General features: G+C 43.2%; 1 protein-coding gene across 1 annotated transcript in view; it reads left to right on the top strand.

Moving 5' to 3' along the window:
- The window catches only part of TTC21A (tetratricopeptide repeat domain 21A), a 34,240-nt gene extending 19,662 nt beyond the window's left edge, over nt 1–14,578 (top strand). The window contains exons 17-29 of the mRNA XM_020806324.3: nt 382–492; nt 979–1,117; nt 2,100–2,206; nt 3,169–3,357; nt 4,065–4,175; nt 6,313–6,394; nt 6,728–6,878; nt 8,070–8,234; nt 9,653–9,848; nt 10,941–11,165; nt 11,685–11,805; nt 12,793–12,860; nt 14,403–14,578. Of these exons, the coding sequence (XP_020661983.3) occupies nt 382–492; nt 979–1,117; nt 2,100–2,206; nt 3,169–3,357; nt 4,065–4,175; nt 6,313–6,394; nt 6,728–6,878; nt 8,070–8,234; nt 9,653–9,848; nt 10,941–11,165; nt 11,685–11,805; nt 12,793–12,860; nt 14,403–14,480 (1,743 nt within the window). The 3' untranslated portion in view covers nt 14,481–14,578. The remainder of the gene's footprint in view (nt 1–381; nt 493–978; nt 1,118–2,099; nt 2,207–3,168; nt 3,358–4,064; nt 4,176–6,312; nt 6,395–6,727; nt 6,879–8,069; nt 8,235–9,652; nt 9,849–10,940; nt 11,166–11,684; nt 11,806–12,792; nt 12,861–14,402) is intronic.
- The last annotated feature ends 6,240 nt before the right edge of the window (nt 14,579–20,818 follow it).

Genomic DNA, 20,818 nt, shown 5'->3' with positions numbered 1-20,818 from the left:
CCTGTTTTACAGTTATTCTAATTAAGGTCTCTAATAATTACTTAAAATTAAAAGGGTTAAATTTAGTAAAAGCAACCAGATGCTTTAAAATCAGTCACAAATTAGTGTCCTGCCACTAGCTGGGTAGGGTATAAGTTCAATAAATAAATAAACAAATACTCTTGAATTATGTCTTTCTTACAAGTCTCATAATATTCCCTTTTGAGCCTGTCCCTGAAAATTAATTCTGCTTTCCTTGCAATTTTGACTTGGGAGTAACTTCCTATTGAACTTCCAAGAAACATGCATCAAAATAAGTTGTTCATTCCCAAATAAACTCAAAAATTAGCTTTGTGAATATGTGTACAAAGATAACTGCTGCATTTCTGTCATTTATTTTAGCCTGAGAGAGCTTTAGAAGTTTATGAAAGAGCTCAGAAGAAGAATCCTTTGGATGCAACCGTGGCGAGGAGAATCGGCCAAGCATATGTCTCCACCCATCAGTATAACAAGGTGCAGAGACTGATCATTATTTCTGTTTGACGTGTGTCAGATAACAACATTTGTGTGCCTTAAAACGTCCTAGAACTGCGCCACAGCACCCATTGAAAACAGACGCAATGCGTTACAACAAAGGATGATTGGGGGTGTTGGGTGTAGTTCTCACTGGACAGAGCAACTTCAAATTTAACATTGGAGGCTGCATGTTGTAATAATTCTCTGTAAGTCTGCCTTGTCCATCCCCAATAATCGTTAGGGAGAAATGTTCTAGCCCAGGCTTTTGATGGAGTTGTTTTTCTGGACAGGGTACAGTATGTGTTTTTTTTTCATATACAGGAGAAAAACCCATATCAGAAGTAAAGTTGTAGAGTGGCACCGTTTGGTTTTATTGCTTCCGTGCCTCAGCTCTCGGACTGGCAGCCATCATTTAAAAAGCGCTTGTTTCGTCCGTAGCTCTTAGTTGCAGCTCTTCTATTGAAGCTTATTAACTCATTTCAGGCTATCAATTACTACGAAGTAGCTCTCAAGATGAGCGAGCAAGATTTCTTATGTCACGATCTGGCCGATCTTCTTTTAAAGCTCAAGAAGTTTGGAAAAGCAGAGAAAGTTCTAAATCAAGCACTTGATCATGACTGTGGTAAACATTTTTTCTGTCTTCTACCAAAGATTTCATGTTGACTTATAGCAGAAGCATGCTGTGTTATACAGTATATTTTTTATAAAAAGTGATGTGACAGCAAATGCATGTTGCACTGGCACTCTGTACTGAAGGATCTTACTTGCTGACTTCTTTATGATCAAATGTTCATTCAGCCTGCTGCTTATAGTGTGTTGACGTTGCATTTGGACCACAAGAACAGTGGTCCCCAACCTTGAGCCTCCAGATGTTCTTGGACTTCAACTCCCAGAAATCCTGGCCAGCAGAGGTGGTGGTGAAGGTTCCACTGGGGACCACTGCACAAGAAGACAGACCAACCAGACGTGTGGTCCTACATCTTCCATCTTCTTCTGTTTGGACATGCTGCCCACCAGTGAACTGTTACAATCTAAGCACCCTTCCTAGTTGTTGTTGTTCAGTTGTTAAGTCATGTCCGTCTCTTCGTGACCCCATGGACCAGAGCACGCCAGGCCCTCCTGTCTTCCACTGCCTCCCGGAGTTGGGTCAAATTCATGTTGGTCGCTTCAGTGACACTGTCCAACCATCTCATCCTCTGTCGTCCCCTCTCTCCTCTTGCCCTCACACTTTCCCAACATCAGGTTCTTTTCCAGGGAGTCCTCTCTTCTCATGAGATGGCCAAAGTATTGGCGCCTCAGCTTCAGGATCTGTCCTTCCTAGAAGACATGTAATACTGTATCCACAAAGTGGGGGCTTCAAGAATGGGCTCTTCCTGTCTAGATTTGGGTCAGGGTAGTTCTCTTGCTTGTTGCAAATGATCTCCTGTGCTCTCTTCTTCCTGCCTATAACCCGGATCTATTTTCCTTTTCTTCCTAGCCATCATCCAGGGGTGTTAGCTGCCACTGAACCTGTTTACAGCAGAAAATCAGAGCCTTTGTTTTCTTTTGGTACAAACCATATAGATGTACAAAATAATGATGCTTGTGTCTTTTCAATCTTCCAGCTGATGATCTGCCCTCAATGATGAAAGATGTTAGGAACTGGATATTACTAGCAAAAGTTTATGATACAAATAAAAGGGGAGAAGTTGTTCTGGAAACTTTGAGCAAGGTAGAAAACCAAATTTGTACAAGTGCTTTCTCTTTGGGAGTGTTCCTAGTTCATTTCCAACACCCATGTAAATCTGTTTGATTTTTCAAGGAGCCAAATAGTGAAAACCTGGCTCAGGTAACAACCTGACAAATTAAGTTTAAATCAATGTAAGTACTGTATTTATAACTTACCACCCATTTTTCCCTATACTGACCAGCTAGAAACAAGTCCTTTTAAAGATACCCTGTTCAAATTACATGGAAGAACAATGAAAGCATAACAATAAATGCTTCCTTTAAAATATGCGTTTTGGGTGAAAATATATTATTCTTTTGGATAAAACATCATATGCCTTCTATACTTGATTTCCTTGAGAACAGGTGCTCAGGATCCACACAGAATGACCAAAAAGATTTAAGTACTCACTCACTTAAAAGAAGAAGACGTACTGTATGCATGATTTACTGTACTTAAATACTGTATGGCTACACCAAGTCAAGTTAGACTGCTGATTGATGTTCTAAGCAAAATAGTATAAATATGTTTCTTGATATGCAAGGAGCATATCAGAAATGGGATATAGGAGTGTGTTTCATCTTGTCAGTATGCTTCAGTATCAGTTAAGTGGCACAGCTGGAACTAGACTCAAAAGAGCAGGACAAGGGAGTGTTTGATATGCATCCTATTAATCTATTTTTGTAATATTATTGCTACTGTTTTAGAGCAGAAGATGGTTAGGGTCCTGGGAAATAATAGATTTCTAGCTCAGCTGAAGTTGGATACAAACACATCCATGTGTTCTTCAGATATATTCTTCATATCTATCTGTCTGTCCGTCCGTCCGTCCGTCCGTCCGTCCGAACACATGGATGTGAATGAATGAATGAATGAATGAATGAATTTATTTATTTATTTATTCATTCATTCATTCATTCATTTATTTATTCATTTATTTATTTATTCATTTATTCATTTAACAGGCCTATGACACCCAGCAAAGAATATTGAAGCGAATCCGTGTAGAACAGCCTGAACTCATACCTTCTCAGAAACAAGTGGCATTGACAGTCTGTGTACAGTTTGCTGAATTTTATCGGGCAGAAAAAGAGTATGAAAAGGCCATCAAGTACTACACAGAAGCCCTGGCTTGTGTTCCCACTGACAGTAAAGTGAGCCTGATCTACATCTCTAGTTAAAAGACACGCAGAGAAAGTGTACACAAACACTGAGCTAAAGGTTCTCCATTCACCTGCTAGATGCCAGGATTTCTGTAAAAACGCGGAATTAAGTACGGCCATGATCATGGTTCGGCAAACCGTTACATGTTTCCTTACCAGAGTATATTGTGGGAAATGTTATACAGTTTAACCCTGCCTTGACTACTGGGAGATTCTTATTCAATCATTAAAATACATTGGTGGATCATGGGGATTCCATTGCAAAGGGGGAAATTTAGCCCATATTAGACAGAATTTAGCTTCTTATATGTTAACAGCTCCCAATCCCAGTTTGGTATCTGAACCTTTCAGAAGCCCCTTCACATAATCAACAAGGAATGAGCACGTGCTGCGGACCGGCACCTCAGGGTAATCCCCACATTGATGTTTATTTCTGGTTTGGGAAGGTGTGCACAGGAGCAACTGTCTACTTCTGCATGACTGGGACACCTTTCCTGGTTCAGCTGTCACCACCCTGGGGTGGACTGAAGGGACTAAATTTAACTAATTTAATTTAAATTAACTTTTTTTAAAAAAAATAGTCACTGAATTTGTATGGAAAGCAGACTGAAAATATTTGACAAAATGATCAGCATCTTCCCTACGTTATATTTGCCATGTTAAATGACCCTTTCATTATGATTCTGTTTTATTTTCAGATATTATCAGAATTAGCTCGCCTGTATTTGATACAAGGAGATATAGACCAGTGTGAGCACTATTGTACTCTCCTGCTTCAGGATGATGACAGCAGTGAAATTGGGACCATGGTACAGTTTTATTTTGACTTACACAAAATATCACATTTTCTAATTTGACTTTTTCTTAATGGGCCAGCACAAGTCTTCACTTGACCATCAGCCAGGAAGGAGTTGAAAAGTTTGTAATTTAAATGTCATGCTTTTCAGCAGTCTGGTGCAGCTGTACTGGGGGTATGGCATGAGGGGATGGGGTTCAGCTCAGTCCCAAGCAGCACAAGACTGAGTTAGGGGAAATTCCTGCTCAAAAGATGTGTGAAGTTTGTGCTGGCATTTGGTATCTTGTATGAAGATCCCTTAGTGGGGTCAGAGGAGTCTGATGCATGGGATGGTGGGCTATCCAGCAATTCAGCACTGGGATAGCAGGCAGACTTCCAGGGATATTCCAGATCACAAACAGAAAAGACTGGCAGGAAAAGGAGGAAGGTGAAGAGGGATTCATATACCATGTTTTTCTGTGTATAAGACTAGACTTTTACAAACTTTAGGCTAAAAATTGAGGGTCATCTTATACAAGGAAGTAAGCTGAGGAGAGAACAAAAACAAGTGGATGGGAAAGCAGGGTTCAAAATGATCTTGCAGGACTTTGATCCCTGCTTTCCTCTCCACTTGCTAAGCCCCACTTAGATTTCTTAATTTTGTGTCAGAAAAATGGAGGGCGTCTTATACATGGAAAAATACAGTATATAAGGAAGCACAAGTCAAACATGGTGAACTACTTGTTTGAATATGTTTTGTGTTTAAGAAGAAAGAGTCTAACCACAGGTTGGTTAACTGGCAACAACAGGAATATTGATGCCTCTATAGTATGGATGGAAACCAGATAGACATGCAGTGAAATATCGTGATCTGTTATATGTAATTTCCCTATGTTTTTGCTACTTTGCTACACATTTAGGAAATCAATCACATCTCAAGCAGCTTTCAGTGCTTTCACTGACCTAGGATTAGAAGAATCATCATCACCCTCTCAGAATTGCTGAGCTGGAAGGGACCCTTCTGGATCACCAAGTCCAGACCCTGGTCAAGGAGGCCCAGTGGGGAATTGAACTCCTAGCGTCTGGCTCCACAGCCAGATACCTAAACCACTGAGCTATCCAGCAGTTCTTACTTGATACAACAGGTAGTCAGAAGACAGAACAGGGCTCCTGGACCTTTGATATTTTACCTTGCATAAAACAGGAAATCCCGATATGTGTTGCTTGCTTGATAATCAACATCTGCAGAAATCAGAGATGTGAAAAGTCACCTGGTTCATCTTGCACACTTGGTGAGAGATTTTTAAAAAATCTTTCTTACCACAAGATACCATAATCCTCCCCATCACCAGAATTTGCACATTTCCAAAATGGATTTTTGCACATTTCTCTAAATTCACAAAACTGTGATGACGTTGGCATGTGCTGGTAATATATAGAAGCCCTGGATGGATTGTTTCCCTCTTTCTGAACAGTCAGCCTGTTGTTTTGTGTCTGCTGCATTTACGCACATACCTTCACAAAGGGAAAAAGTCTAAGAAACATTGTGCCAGCTGTATGCACTTTGTTGTAAGGAAGAGCACCTGATGTCTTGCTGTCATGCGGAAGATAAGATTGTTCATAGAGGCTTGAGGATCCTCAGCATGCTGTCTTGCCATGTTGAGGCAGCTTTTCTCAATCATAAGCAAGACTGGCAAAATTTCTTCACGCGCCTCAGTGAAATTCCTTCCCCATGAACAAGGCCATGATATTGTATCTGGATAGTCTATTCCCGTGGTTTGATGGTTAAAGGAGCCCCCATCACTCCAGATCCCAATGCAGGCATTAAGCTGATTGCTCAGAAAGCTAAACGGGGACCAGGGATTTTGGAGTGCCTGTAAATCCTCTCCCAACATTGCCATGTACCCAGACCCCTGTAACCAGGATCGTCCAGTACAATAACCTGCAGATAGTTACAGATGGTTTCTCACACTTTCAGTGTTGATATAGACATTAGCTACCTTGAGAGCAAACACATAATACTGGCTCAGTCATAGTAGATCTCATTCAACATACTCGTATATCTGGCTAGTACAAAGGTTTATGGCAGTGATAAAGATGTTACCCTTTCAGTTCTTCTTTAAGCATTGAAACCAGTTGGTCCAAGCATGAAATATCTGTTCTTTTGCTAGATTATGGCCGATCTTATGTTTGGAAAAGAAAAATACGAGCAAGCAATCAGCCTATATCGAACTGTTTTGGAGAAGAGACCAGGTATTCTTTTTAAAAAATTAATAAAAGCAGTTACAGGCTGATCATTTGGTCCTAAAAGCAGGTCACAATCAAGCACATTTGATCATGAATGTTGTACAGCAAACCTGGAAATATTGGAGGTAAGAGCATGTGGCTGATTGTGCAGGTGAGACGGATGGATGGATAGAAAATGAAGATTTTGCAGTTTTTTGTTTTGTTTTGTGTGGTTTTTTTTCCATCCTATCTAAGGAGCCGTGCTTCGTTTGAAGTCTTATATATCAACGGGGAAAAGATTTGGAAACAGTAGAAAGTGCACTGGTTGAAAATATCAAAGTATTGTTTCTGTGGCTTTAGATAACTTCCTGGTCATGGAGAGCTTGATTGATTTGCTCAGAAGGAGTGGTCAACTTGAAAAAGCAACTCCTTTTTTTGAGCTGGCCAAGAAAAAGTCAAGCCGAGTGCCTCTGGAGGCTGGCTATAACTACTGCATGGGACTTTATTGCTGGTAAGTTGTAGAGAGTAGTATTTGTTGAAATTATAGCTCACTTAGATTCGATGTAAGCCTTAAAAGGTTGTTAAAATGCCCTGTACCCTTTTTTTTTAAAAAAGCGGCTGCTGAAAGAAGTAGGGGAATAGGTTTTTATTTGGATCATGGAACAGCAGGAGGGACAGGATTCAGTGTCCCGTGTCATTTTTCCAATGGATATCTTCCCACTCTTCAAAAACATTATCCATTGGCTGAAAACTTGCAAATATCATAATGGATATCTGTTCAGTTTCCTCTGTGTTCCTGAAGGCTTTCCCGGCTGGGATCCAATGGTGGCTGTGGATTTTTCGGGCTGTTTGCCCGTGTTCTGGAGGTTTGTCTTCCTAACGTTCGCCACTCTCAGTTGCTGGCTTCTTCAGACGACAGGAGCTAAAATTCTTCTGGACCAGAACATAGACTGAATTCTAGCTCCTGTCCTCCGAAGATGCCGGCCACAGAGACTGTCGAAGCGTTAGGAAGAGAAACCTCCAGAACACGGGCAAACAGCCCGAAGAACCCACAACAACCAAGTTTAGAAGGGCGTTTGCGTCAGTGAATATGACCAGGGGAGGAGTCAAGCACTAGCTCCTGGTCTGATGTCTCTTACACCTGTGGCTGCTTGGCCTTTACACCCTGTACAATCAAAGGTTCCCACAAGGCCCTGGTTTCCAGAGGTGGGGCAAGGAAGTAAGGGCTGTCCTCTGCTGTCTTCCTTTGGTGGTGTGAGGCGGTGCCAGGGTGTATACAGGCCCGTGTGTGTCTTCCTTCCAGCCAGCAGTTGGGACAGGACTTGCCTGGCATGATGCTGGAGCTCCCAGGACAGACCTGAAGCCGCTGGTCTTCATTCTGGTCTACTCGGAGAGATCACTAGACCTCCCTGGGCAGTCTGATTGAGAGCTGTTTCAGCTACCCTCCTTGGTTCGTGGTTAAGAATGGAGCATCTATAAGGGACCAGTGGTAGTTTTTTTCTGTTACGCCTTTTGTTTCTACCTGTTGTTGCAGTGTCATGGTTCCCGGTGGGGTTTTGTGCATTAGATTCTTTTTGTCAGTCTTGAACCAAGCAGTTTTAATATGGGGCCAGCTTTAATATATGTGCCTATATTCCCCAGGTATTTTCATCAAGTTCTCTTTCCCTGGGTAAATCTTAAAAGTCTTTCCTCCCACCAACAGGTACATGGTGCAGCCCAATCAGGCCTTGAAGTTCTTCAACAAAGCTCGGAAAGACCACGACTGGGGCCAGAAAGCCCTCGGCTGTATGATTCAAATATGCCTGAATCCTGATAATGAGATAATAGGGGGAGAGACAGTGGAAAACCAGAGTACCAGGGATGCCAGGTAAAAGAAAAATCCATGACATTAGAACATCAAGCTCTTATAGTTCAGCGTCTTGAAGACTTAAAAACTTGGAAGCTTTATGCTCTTTGTCTCTCTGGCTATGCTTGGAATTTAGGGTTATCGCTTTCCCACCCCCAGCTGCATCTCCCATTAACAGAAAACACCCCACCTCTCCATATTGGTCTCTAACAGTGATGGTGAACCTTTTTGAGCCCGAGTGCCCAAAGTGCAACACAAAATCAACTTTTTTATTTCAAAGTGCCAACACTTCCATTAAAACCTGAATGCTGAGGTTTTAGTTTAGAAGAAACAACTGCTCCTGTGCTGCAAGGGTTAAATGCTTTGGGGGTGGTATGGGCAATATTAACAAATAAATACTTGCTGGTCCTCCAATCCCCCATTGGGCTAGACTGGTAATGGTCGCCATTGCACCCCTCCACTGGACCACTGCACCAACAGAGAGGAGTGCCAAAATCCGGGGTCGGAAGATGGGTAAGTACTTCTCGATGGCGACTTATGGTTTGCGTGCCCACCATGCACTTTGGAACTTAATAAGCTACTTATTAAGGTTCGCCGTTGCTGGTCTATAACATTGTTAGCTAAAAATCTGGGCAGAGAGCAGTATTTTTTTTCATCCAAAATCTTTATTGTGGTTCCAAGACTCCTCTTCTGTGCCATATTGTTTATAGCCAGAGAGTGTCAAGCAGTGTTCAGTTGCACTTCTGTTATCCTCTGCTGTGTGTAAATGTGCTTTAGCATAGACATTTAGTTCTTCATGGCCTCTGTGAATGCACACAAATGGGTTACACTGCGCCTGCGCAGGACTTCTTGGAATCTTCTATAGCTTAAAAACATGTGATTAGTAGGACGTTTCCCCTCGTTTTGGTTCATATTGATACAAAGATGGCACAGTGTATATTCACAATCCTGTGTAGGCTCCGATCTCCAGCTTGTGAGCTTTATTGTGGTTTTAGTCTAATGAGCACAAGAGTACCCACTCTGGCCTCTGAATGTTCAGCTGCCTCTGCCCATGAATAATATATATTATTACAACAGTCAGTTGTGGATGCCAGATTTTTGCATGCATTTCGTTTGCAAAGGATCCATGAGGAACCACTGGGAAAGAAAAGTGAAGGTGGAATTTTATCAGTGGAGGACTTTGAGTGAAATGGTACGTGTTCTTGTAGAGTTCGAAGTAGATGCCAATACGAACATCAGACTGCATGAAGCTTTCCCCTGAGCTCACAGCCGGATTATGCTTTGTTTATAAATTAGGAGTGACTCAAGTCACATACCCAGCCTATGCTTATCTAATTAAGAGCCAAACAGTGGTATAGTCTTAATATTATCTGACACTTGATAGTCTAGGAAACACCGCACGGTGTTTGTTTGTTTGCTTGCTTGCTTTTGTTTAACAGTATTCAGAAGGAAAAGAGAGAATCTGAACAGCATGGGATACGTACAGCCGAGAAGCTTCTCAAGGAGTTTTACCCGCACTCCCAGGAAGGCCAGAACCAGGTGGAGATGTTGCAGAGCTATTGTTTAATGGCTACCAAAGAGAGCCACAACGTGGAGAAGGCTTTGAAAGTATTTAGAGAAGTGGGCCAAAATGAGGTATGGTGGGAAAGATGGCCGGGAAACCCACAGGGAACCCTCTAGGGCAGCATGCTGTCCCCGGATTAGTAGTGGCACAATACCGTTTTAAGATAATGTCCCTAAAAAGGCTGATGTTCCTCTTAGTGCTCTGATGATGTTCATGGAAAGGATGGATGCTGGTTCAGTTTATACAGAAGCCATCTCCTTTGGAACTTAATAAGCGGCGTATTAAATGATGTCCTACTGCTGTTATTGGCTCTTCATGCAAAGCTGCTGTGTGTAGTTTGGGTGGAGAACGAGAAAGGATAGGAGGGGCTCATGTCATTCTTTGCCACCTGTTTGCACAGCCTGAATGCCTTCTTCCAATTGCTTTTATTTCCCATGGATGAGAAAGCCACTGGAAGGAAGACAGGTTAAGTGGGCAAGCAGCTGGCAAGGAATGGATTAAGCTTAGGGTGAAATATATTTTATTCTCTAAATACTAAGGCTACAGCTTCCATAACTCCTAACCATTGCCCATGAGGCCTTGAACTTCTAGGAACTGAGGTTCAACCAAATACTCCCCACCCCTGGTTTAGACAGACTCATTCACTCCCCTGGCCTGCTGGTCCTCTTTCAACCACGAAGTCATCCGCAGCCAATCTGAACAAAGAAAGCAACCCCACTGGATAAGCTGTGACAGCTACATTTAATCTGAACCTTGCCTAAATGGAAGAGTTGCCTAAAATGCAGAACCAGAGATGAGATGAGTATCTCAGAAATTAGTATGGAGTCTTGTGGCACAGTGCTTAAGCTGCAGTCCTGAAGTCAAGACTCTGCTCACAACCTGAGTTTGATCCCAATGGGCTCACGTAGACAGCTCGAAGTTGACTCAGCCTTCCATCCTTCTGGGGGTTGGTAAACTGAGTACCCAGCTTGCTGGAGGAGGGGCAATATGTAACCTGCATAATGAAATTGCAAACTGTCCAGAGAGTGCTTTAAGCAGTACGGGGTGGGATATAAGCAGCACACTTTGCAATGTTTTTGCTTTATCTCAGATACGGAAAATGACAGTTAAAATTTGGATTTTTTTTAAAAAAAGTTTTACCTACACTCTTGTTTTGTTAATAGAGAGACAGTGTCCCGGCTATTTTGGCAATGGCTCAGGCGTACATGATTCTTAAGCATACCGCCAAAGCCAGAACCCAGCTGAAACGTTTGACCAAAGTCAACTGGTCCTTGAGAGATGCCGATGAGCTCGAAAAGGCTTGGCTTCTGTTGTCGGATATCTACTGTGGCATCGGGAAATATGACCTTGCGATTGATCAAGTGAAGCGTTGCTTGCGGTACAACAAGGTGAGGGGGGGGCGCCGTTCCATTGCAGAAGCAGAAGAACTTCCTGGTCGAACTTCCCCAAAATAAGTTGATTTAGAGATGGCGATTATTTATGCTCAAAATGCAGATTGAATTCTTGGGATTCCCCCCTCCCCCAGCGTCTGTCTTGTTTTCAGAGAGTTCTGAGGGGATGCTCGGGCACTTCCCCAAACTTCTCTGAAAGTTCAGAAAGATCCAAACCATCAAGAATGAAGGGATGGCAACAGTGGCCTCTCTCTCCTTTCCCGTTCCCGGCAACCTTGTGAGCACTGTTTCCAAGTTTACCTTCAGGAAACAGCTACTGGGGGGGGGGGAAAGCTTACAGGATGGGGTGGCCCCATCAGATCTTCTTGGGGCCCCCAAAGTTGTATTCAGTGGAAATTCCCTGAGGACTGCCGTTAGGAACCAAGGCGTTGAGGAACTAAACTATTTAAATGTTGGTTAATCTTTTTTTAAGAAAAATAGAGTATTTATTATCTATCATCTTTTTTTTCTCCTAAGTCGTGTACTAAAGCTTATGAATGCTTGGGATTTATCGCTGAAAAGGAAAATTCTTATAAAGATGCTGCATCCAACTATGAATTAGCTTGGAAATATAGTAACCAAGCAAATCCTGCCATTGGTGAGTGAAAATATTCCAGGTTGGTCCTCCTTCCCCCAGTGCTGCACTGTGACCTTTAGTTTAAAATGTTTCCTTTGGCACAAGAGAGCGACTTGGGTTCATGCCAAAAATTGCTGAAATGACAGTAACTGAACTTCATTCCTGCTAGTAGCGAAAGTTCTCTCTCAACCAATTGCAGAAAATGAGATACACAGAGAAATAAAAGTTGGGATGAAAAATATTCAGAGAATCACATCATTTATCATTTTAGTTACCAGCAACACCCATTGAATTATATACCTTAAACCAGTGACAGCAAACCTTTTTAGGCTTGCGTGCCCAAAATGAGTGGTGGTGGGGGGGAGAGAAACCAGTGGCTGTTGTGCCACCCGGAAGACCAGAACCAGAAGTGGCAGTTGAATGGGGAATCATGGTGATGGACGCAGATCAGGAAGAGAAAGGGGGAGGAATTATGGTTATGGACACAGAACAGGAAGAGAAAGGGGGAGGAATCATGGCAACGGACACAGAACAGGAAGAGAAAGGAGGAATCCCGGCTGCAGCCACTTCAAAAGGTTTCTATCCACAAGGGTGGGTGAGAGGGCCACTAACTCGTTGCGTGCCAGAAGGGCTTTGCATGCTACCTGTGGCATGCGAGCCATAGGTTCGCCATCACTGCCTTAAACTCTCCAGTTCAACAAAACAGCCTTTTGACTTAGTTCAAGTTGCCAAATAGCTTCTCAGAAGTAAAATCTTTTGAGTTCAATGGGACTTACTCCCAGTTAAGTGTGTGTATTAGTTACTGCCTAAGCAATGTACATATTTCTGTTGAATATACATTGTGATTTTCCCCACCTTTTAAGGAAGTCAACATTGCCTGGTAAAAGCAATATGGATTTATTTCACAATATCCCCCCATCAATGCTCATAAATGGCTATTGCAATTTTCTTTCAAATTCACGCCTGGCATTGTACAGAAAACACTAAGCTTTTCTTCTCTTCTCCTAGGATTTAAGCTTGCTTTCAACTATATGAAAGATAAAAGATACGTGGAAGCAATAGATGTATGCCATGATGTAAGTTCATCATCATGTAATTCAATGATCTGAATCAGTTTCCGGCTTTAAATATCAGGATACCCTTTCCTTGCTGAGGAGTAGAGATTGGCACAAATTGCAAACTGAATCACCAAATTCATTCAGGAATCACTACTGTAATTTGTAAATTTGTATTTGTATGAATCAATGCCTATAACAAATCATGAATCAATGAATTATTTGCCATTTTTAATTTGTTGGTGAATTTGGCTATAGAACAGCCTCCAAGGCATCTTGATACACCAAAATTGCTGGGAAGCTTCCTCTGAATCGCCTCTAAAATCTCTCCAAGTTTGGTGACAATTGGGATTCAGATGTCTGAATTACCATATTTTTCCGTGTATAAGACCCCCCCTCCACTTTTCTAATCCAAAGTTAAGAAATCTAAGTGGGGCTTAGCAAGTGTAGAGGGAAAGAGATCAAAGCACTGCAGGATCGCTTTGATCCCTGCTTTCCCCTCCACTTGTTTTTGTTCTCTCCTCAGCTTACTTCCATGAATAAGACGACCTTCAATTTTTAGTCTAAAGATTTTAGACAAAATTATAGTCTTATACATGAAAAGAAAATACAGTATACACTGATGAACAGCCTCCCCAAGAAATATCCTCCTAGGCACCAAGATACACCAAAGTCCCAGAGAAGCCTCCATGGATCTCCTCTACAATTCCTCTTTGAGCTTCCCCAACCCCACTTCTAGAGAGCAATTTTCAGAGGGGAGACCCCATTTTTGTGAATGTGTAATGTGAATGTCTGAAATCCAAACTCCACCAAAATTGGAGGGATTGTAGAGGACAGTCAGAGCAAGCTTCCCTGAAACTTTTGGTGTCTCTGGGTGCATTTGGGTATATTTTATAGGGTTAAAAAAAATGCATTGGCAAATTGATTCATCGATTCGCGAGGAAAAAAAATCATAAATTTGTAATGTGTGATTCGTCAATCAAAACAAATCACCACTTTTCTGATTCATGCCCATCTCTGCTGACGCGTTCCTGTGAGTTTACTATGCAGCTGTTATAAAATATACACGGGACTGTGTATTATAACCAACTGGACAGGTAGGTCCCTTGCTCAAGTCAGCATGGCCCAAAACAAATGGCTAGTGTGTCCCAGATTATGTCCATCATTCTACAGCAGCAAAAAAAGAGAGAGACTTTTGTGGCACATTAAAGACATGCTTTTTTTCCAGCATCCACTTTCATGGACAGCAGCCCATTTCATCAGATGCATGCAAAAGAGTTTAAGACAAATAAAATCCGCTAACCTTTAAGGTCTCACAGGACTCCTTGTTTTTGCTGAAGTAGACTAGCCATGGCTACCACCCGGCAGAAGCAACTCTCCTGCAGTTCCACACTGCCAGAGAAAACTGGGAGCATCAAATAATCTTGTCTGCCAGAACTGCTGTGTTGCAGAATCTCAGCTAAACCTTGGTTTGTTAGCTGCCATTATAGATTGTGGTTGTTCTATATTACATGAGTTGTTTGTTTTTTTAAAGCTAGTCATCAATTTTCTTCTTCCTTCAAGGTCCTGAAAGCATGCCCAGACTATCCCAAAATTAGAGAAGAAATCTTGGGAAAGGCCCAAGCAGCAATTAAACCGTAGAATATGCAAATTATATATGCATCTGCAGGATGTGAAAATCTGTCAATGGATTTTGAGCCTCACAGTCTGATTTTCAATAAAGCTTGTCTGATACAGTTTAAAGCTCTGTAATTGGAAATTTGAAAAACAGCCCTTGCACCATATCCAAGTAGCTTCTGGAGAAAGAAATTCACCCTTAGCTGTGTTTGTTGGAACACCATGTCTAATTGGGATTCAGTCCACGAATGTTGTTTGAATGGGCTCCTTTTCTCTCCCTGTCTCGGTCCATGTCTAGCAGATTTGGGCAAGCCTTGGAATTTGCCAGTCACCAGGGAGAGAGTGAAGTTGATCTCTGTAACATGGACTAGCAGACTCTACAGGAAATGGAGCAAGAGATAGGAGTGTAGTTGTTGTGACGTTTACCACGTGGCCCCTGCTTATTTCACCAAACAAAGGGCTCACGCTATGCCTTCCCACCAGCAGATACCCATTGTGACGTTCCCTCTTTTCCTCACTGCCACCAGTGGATTTCCTTTATCCATGACATATAAAGAACTTTAGTCAGACACTTGTCTGGTTACTGCCAACAGAACTTATATATTGAAAGGTGTCAAATTTAATCAGAAACACATATGTTCTTTATTCAATGCATACAATCAAATCATTAAAATGTCATATATCTTGCTACATAACCAATCACCACCTGCTCTGTCTATTTATCTTGACCAGCTTATCTCTATTAGTATCTGTTCTCACTGTCTCCCTGACTCTCTCTCTCTCTCTCTCTCTCTCTGCAAATTCTATACGTATCTCTCTCCATCATCTCTTCTGCCAAACCTTCTTATATCCACTGACTCCGCCCCTCCACTCCTCTCATAGGCTCATGCAAATGAGATCCTGAATATGAGTGACAGGAGTGACGCGGGACAATTGTCACAGTTGTTTTATACTGAAGTTCTTCTTGAAGGATTGTCTGCAAGCGAGCAAAAGGAAGCACAGTCTTTCTGCCCATCCAGCACTAAAACAGCTCCAAGATCATATCTATCACTCTTAATGGGAGACTTTTGTTTCAGCCCAAAAAAAGGGATGTGGTGGCCCTGCGGGTTAAACCGCTGATCTCTCTGCGCTGCAAAGTCAGAAGACCTGCAGTTGTAAGATTGAATCCACGCAACGGAGTGAGCTTGTCGCGTCACTTCTCCCAGCTCCTGCCAACCTAGCAGTTTGAAAGCATGTAATATGCAAATAGATAAATAGGTACCACCTCGGTGGGAAGGTAACAGCGTTCCGTGTCTAAGTCGCACTGGCCATGTGACCACGGAAAATGTCTTTGGACAAAAACGCTGGCTCTATGGCTTGGAAACGGGGATGAGCACCGCCCCCTAGAGTCGAACACGACTGGACAAAAATTGTCAAGGGGAACCTTTACCTTTACCTTACCTTTGTTTCAGTGGCAATGGTGGCGAATTGTTCCCTGTAAATACCTCCCCCCTCTCCTTGAGGTCAGGTGGCTGCAGCTGGAAGAGGATCATGTGTGTGGATCCCCAGAGAATGGAAATGTCCTTTGTTGATTTACAGCGGAACACAACCTTGTATGAAAGCTTGGCCATTTTAATAATCCCATCTGCAGCCATAACGTAAATCAAAATGCTTAGTACACAAGCACCCTGAGTAAATTCTCCATTCACTTCAATGAATGGAGTAGTCAAGAGGTCAGTGGGGGGGAAAAACAGCTTAGTGACATTTACACGGTAATTTAAAGTGGTGTTTAAATTCTGAGAATGAGTAACTGTTAAGAACTCGGGGAGAGAGGGTGCTTTCTAAAAGTAACTTGAAGTACGGAAATAAAACTGCACCTGAATCAAGTAGGATTAAGTACGGTAAGTGTATTTCCACTAGCAGCATGTGCTAGGCTTCCCAGAATTGTCAGACTGCTTTCTATGGGTTTGTCTGACACCTTTGAGGCCTGGTAGGAGAAGTCGCACAACTGTATTCAAGCTGAAACCCCCCCCCCCCAAAAAACACACCAAACCTCCATTTATATGGTGAACAGAGGAAGAAGGCAACACGTACTTAAACAGAGGGTCCTACTCCTGTCCCCACCCACTGAAGCCATACTGTGTTTCCTCCATGCCTCTACGTTAAGTAACAATCTCAACCAACAGAGCCTCGGTAAAGACTTAAGCACCTGGAAGCCCTGCTGGTTCAAAGATGTCTAAAGCACGTCTATTGGTGGGTGTTGGAAAATTGGGAATCCAATCAACCTTGAGGGCAGGGCCAGCATCTGGGTCCCAGGTAAAGGTAAAAGTTCCCCTTGACATTAAGTCCAGTCGTGTCCGACTCGAGGGGGCGGTGCTCATCCCTGTTTCCAAGCCATAGAGCCAGCATTTGTCCGAAGACAGTTTCCGTGGTCACACTGTTTACCTTCCCACCGAGGTGGTACTTATTTATCTACCCGCATTTACATGCTTTTGAACTGCTCAGTCGGCAGGAGCTGGGACAAGCGACAAGAGCTCACTCCATCGCGTGGATTCAATCTTGCGATTGCTTGGTCTTCTGACCTTGCAGCACAGAGGCTTCTGCAGTTTAACCAACAGTGCCACCACGTCGCAAAGCCCCCGTTTAATTGTCCAATACCCTTTCACAGACATAATGATTGGAGGAGCCAACATTCAGAGGGGAAGAATTCTCAGATTCTTCCTGTTAGCCTGAATCTGCTTACAGAGGTTCAAACTGATATTCTTCTAATTCAAGCTCCCCCTCCTCAAACACACTATTTATGGACACGGCTAGATTTAGCGTGTTGTGTACCGAAGGAGCATCATCTAGCCAGAGTGACAATACTTCGGGTTCCCATGGGTTTTCGCTATTCAGGGTTCAAGATACTCAAGAGTTCAAGCTTTCCATTGAAAACCAATGGGATGCAAAAGTGCTTTACCTCTGGCTGATGGTACTCCAGATAGACAAGAATTGCACATTAAGGTCGCTACTTAGCGTTATTGCTCTCAAATTCATTGCCGGTGGGGTCAAAATCATTGACACTGGATCCCAGCTTTCAGATTCTGTAATAATTCGTTTTGAGCGTGGCCATTTAGCCAGAGCTCCTACCTGCACAATTCCCTCATGTTCTGCTAAAGGAAAATTGGGGGGGGGCAGCATTAGGGCCCCTGAACAGCTGACAGAAGAGCAGAGGTGGTTAAAGCTCCCCCCAAGTCCCCAACCATAGCCTGCACATTCTTCTGCTGAGAGACCACCAGACCTTAAGTCAGGCTAGAGGATTTTTGAGCCACCCCTAGGTCCCAGATCTTTTCCATTCCTTGCTGATACCTTTCCTTCCGTTCCCCGATGCCCATTTGATGAGTTCGTTATAAGACATAAGACATAAGACATAAGAAATGTATTTGTCATTGCACTCACAAGTGGGTGCAACGAAATGAGGTGCTCTTCCCCAAGGTAAAACTGGACAACACCACTACAAAAAAGAGTTAAAATATACACAACACTCACCATACAAATATAGATACCCCGTTTCTCCCAGCAATTAAAATTATAAGAAATTCCCAATGTGTCCAGGGCGAGAAGAAAGGTCATGGTAACATAATGGCATTTTGCTGTTACCTATTCTGGGTTGGCTAAATTCATTCCAAACACAGGAGGTCCTCAAGGCTTGTTTGTGCTTTCCCTACCCTCTGAAAAATTCAACCAAATCTCCAAGAGGGGTGGGGTTTTTTTAGCCAGAACAAGGTATTTATTTTATTTTATTTTATTTTATTTTATTTTATTTTATTTATTTATTTATTTATTTATTTATTTATTTATTTATTTATTTATTTATTTATTTATACCCCGCCTATCTAGACGATTGACCACTCTAGTATAGCCACTCACATCTTTTAAAGGGAGAATTCCCCCCTGCCGAAAACTAGGACAACACATGTTTTCATCTTCTTCACTTTCCTTATTTGGCCAGGGTGGAGTGGGGTGGAGTGGGGTAGTGGCAAGAGCTGGACACGCCCTGCTTTTCGGTTGCTCTGGTTCCATCCTGCAGGATTGGCTTCTATGAGACGACAGAGGTAGAAGTAGAGCCCGGGGCAGCTGGACTCTCAGCAAACCCCCATGGAATGCCTGCTGCTGCTTCAGGGCTCGTGCGTGCCGACGGGTGTGCAGAGCGCTCCAGAAAAATGGTGCCATTGCTACTCGTGATCACTAGGTGGAGATGTCACTTCACAAGTGAGCAGTGGAGTCCTGCGGTAAAGCACCTCTGAGTTCTCTCTACCTAGAAAAAGCTGGAAAAGGGTTGCAGTAAGTTGGAGTTGACTTGATGGTGGGCATTCACCCACATATGTGCATGCCTTTGAATCTGATTTGTGTAGGCATCCTTCAGTCTCAAGAGACTATGGGAACGTGCTTTGCATGGAGGACATGGAACAGCGCCTAGTGTGGCTGAAAAGGCCAATTCGAGAGGGACCATCCCTTCCATACTGAAGACAAATCCAATCTGTCCCCTGCCTAGCTCCCTGATTTTGCTTTGATGCTGTATGCGAAGCTGGAGTGTCCTCTCCAGAGCACGAAGCCTGGGTTAAATAATATGGAGGATAGGCTGTTACCCAAGCAGCAAATCCCCTCCTCTCCACGTCACTGAAATAGTCCAATGGAAAGGCAAGAGCCTATATACTGGTTCCAGCGATGTCGCAGGAGTTGACAGAATGACACGAACTGCCTCTGGGACTCCAGCTCTGGATTTTGCCTCGAGGTTAACTCCTGAAGCCTTTTCCATGAGTGGATATAGGCTCAAGGCAGTGGAGGTTTAAAATCGGAGTTTTCCTTCTCCTAGATGGGCTGCCTTCCCTGGCTGATGAGCCCCACCTACCCTGACTTGTACAAGCTTGGAATAAATCGAAGGGTCTTCATGGAAGGGTGGTCTTCACGTGGCTGACTAATGAGAGTTCCCTGCTCCTCTTCCAGATTGGATCCTGTGTCGGGAGGAGTGGCCTCCTTTTCACCTCCAATGTGGAACTGGTCTGTCAAAATGGGCCAACGATGCCTAACGGATGTCCAACGTTTATCCTTGAAAGAAAATAAAAGCAAACCAGTAAAAGCTCAGTGCCTGTTCATTGCCAACGGTGTCACAAAGAGTATGCAGGGATCCCAACTTGGGCAGGATCCTTCCTTCCATCATGACACGCTCCCGTTGCCGTATTTAATGGAGGCAGGAAAGACAATGGGCAGTGAGTCCTTTCTGGCCTGAAGCGATGCAGGCTTCAGAGAGACCTCGAATCATTGCATTCAAACATCTCCTGTGACTAATTCCCCGCCAAGCCATACATTTACGAATAGTCCCTAGAAGAGGGACTTGCCAGAAGAGGCTGGGTTTTGGACCAAAAAGGGGAGTGTTGGTCAGCTTGAGTAATGCTGTGTTTCGTCTTTCAGCCCTAAACCTGCAGGGCCAACAAATGCCATCTCGTTCTCAACTTTTGAACACATCCTTCGTCCGAGCCCTAAAGAGTGGCTTTCTGTAACATATAATAATCAAGTGCTGTCAGGTCAATTCTGATTCATGGCGACTCTTTTCAGGGTTTTCCTGGTAAGAGAAAAATCAGAAAGGGTTACCCATTCAGCAAGCCTTTTCTTTTCTTTCCTTGTTGTTGTTGTTGGTATGACCAGTGAAATTATTTGGAAATACTCAGAGACAGCAGCTTGCCCCTGCATGGCGGCCTTAAGCCAATATTGTGTAGCTGGAGCAACAAAAGGAAGAAAGGTCCTTGCTTAGGTTGGTAAGATTTTAAAAAGAAATAAATCCGAAGTTGAGTTTTTGCTATTCACAAACAGCTGTCATGGTTAGAACCATGTAGAGGTTCAACTGAAGTTCAAGGAGTTAATTTATTGTCCTTCTAGTGGGGGATCCTTGCAGTTCAGGGAAGCAGCTTACTGCTGGTTGAATGGGAAACAAGGAGACGGAGGCTTTTGTTGTTTAGTCGTTAAGTCATGTCTGACTCTTGGTGACCCCATGGACCAGAGCATGCCAGGCCCTCCTGTCTTCCACTGCCTCCCAGAGTTGGGTCCAATTCATGTTGGTCGCTTCGATGACAGTGTCCAACCATCTCGTCCTCGGTCGTCCCCTTCTCCTCCTGCCTTCACACTTTCCCAACATCAGGGGCTTTTCCAGGGAGTCTTCTCTTCTCATGAGATGGCCAAAGTATTGGAGCCTCAGCTTCAGGATCTGTCCTTCCAGTGAGCACTCGGGGTTGATTTCCTTCAGAATGGATAGGTTTGTTCTCCTTGCAGTCCAGGGGACTCTCAAGAGTCTCCTCCAGCACCACAATTCAAAAGCATCAATTCTTCGGTGGTCAGCCTTCTTTATG

The sequence above is a fragment of the Pogona vitticeps genome, chromosome 6, assembly GCF_051106095.1.
Source record: "Pogona vitticeps strain Pit_001003342236 chromosome 6, PviZW2.1, whole genome shotgun sequence".
NCBI classification, from domain to species: domain Eukaryota; kingdom Metazoa; phylum Chordata; class Lepidosauria; order Squamata; family Agamidae; genus Pogona; species Pogona vitticeps.
This window is presented reverse-complemented; position numbering and strand designations above follow the sequence as displayed.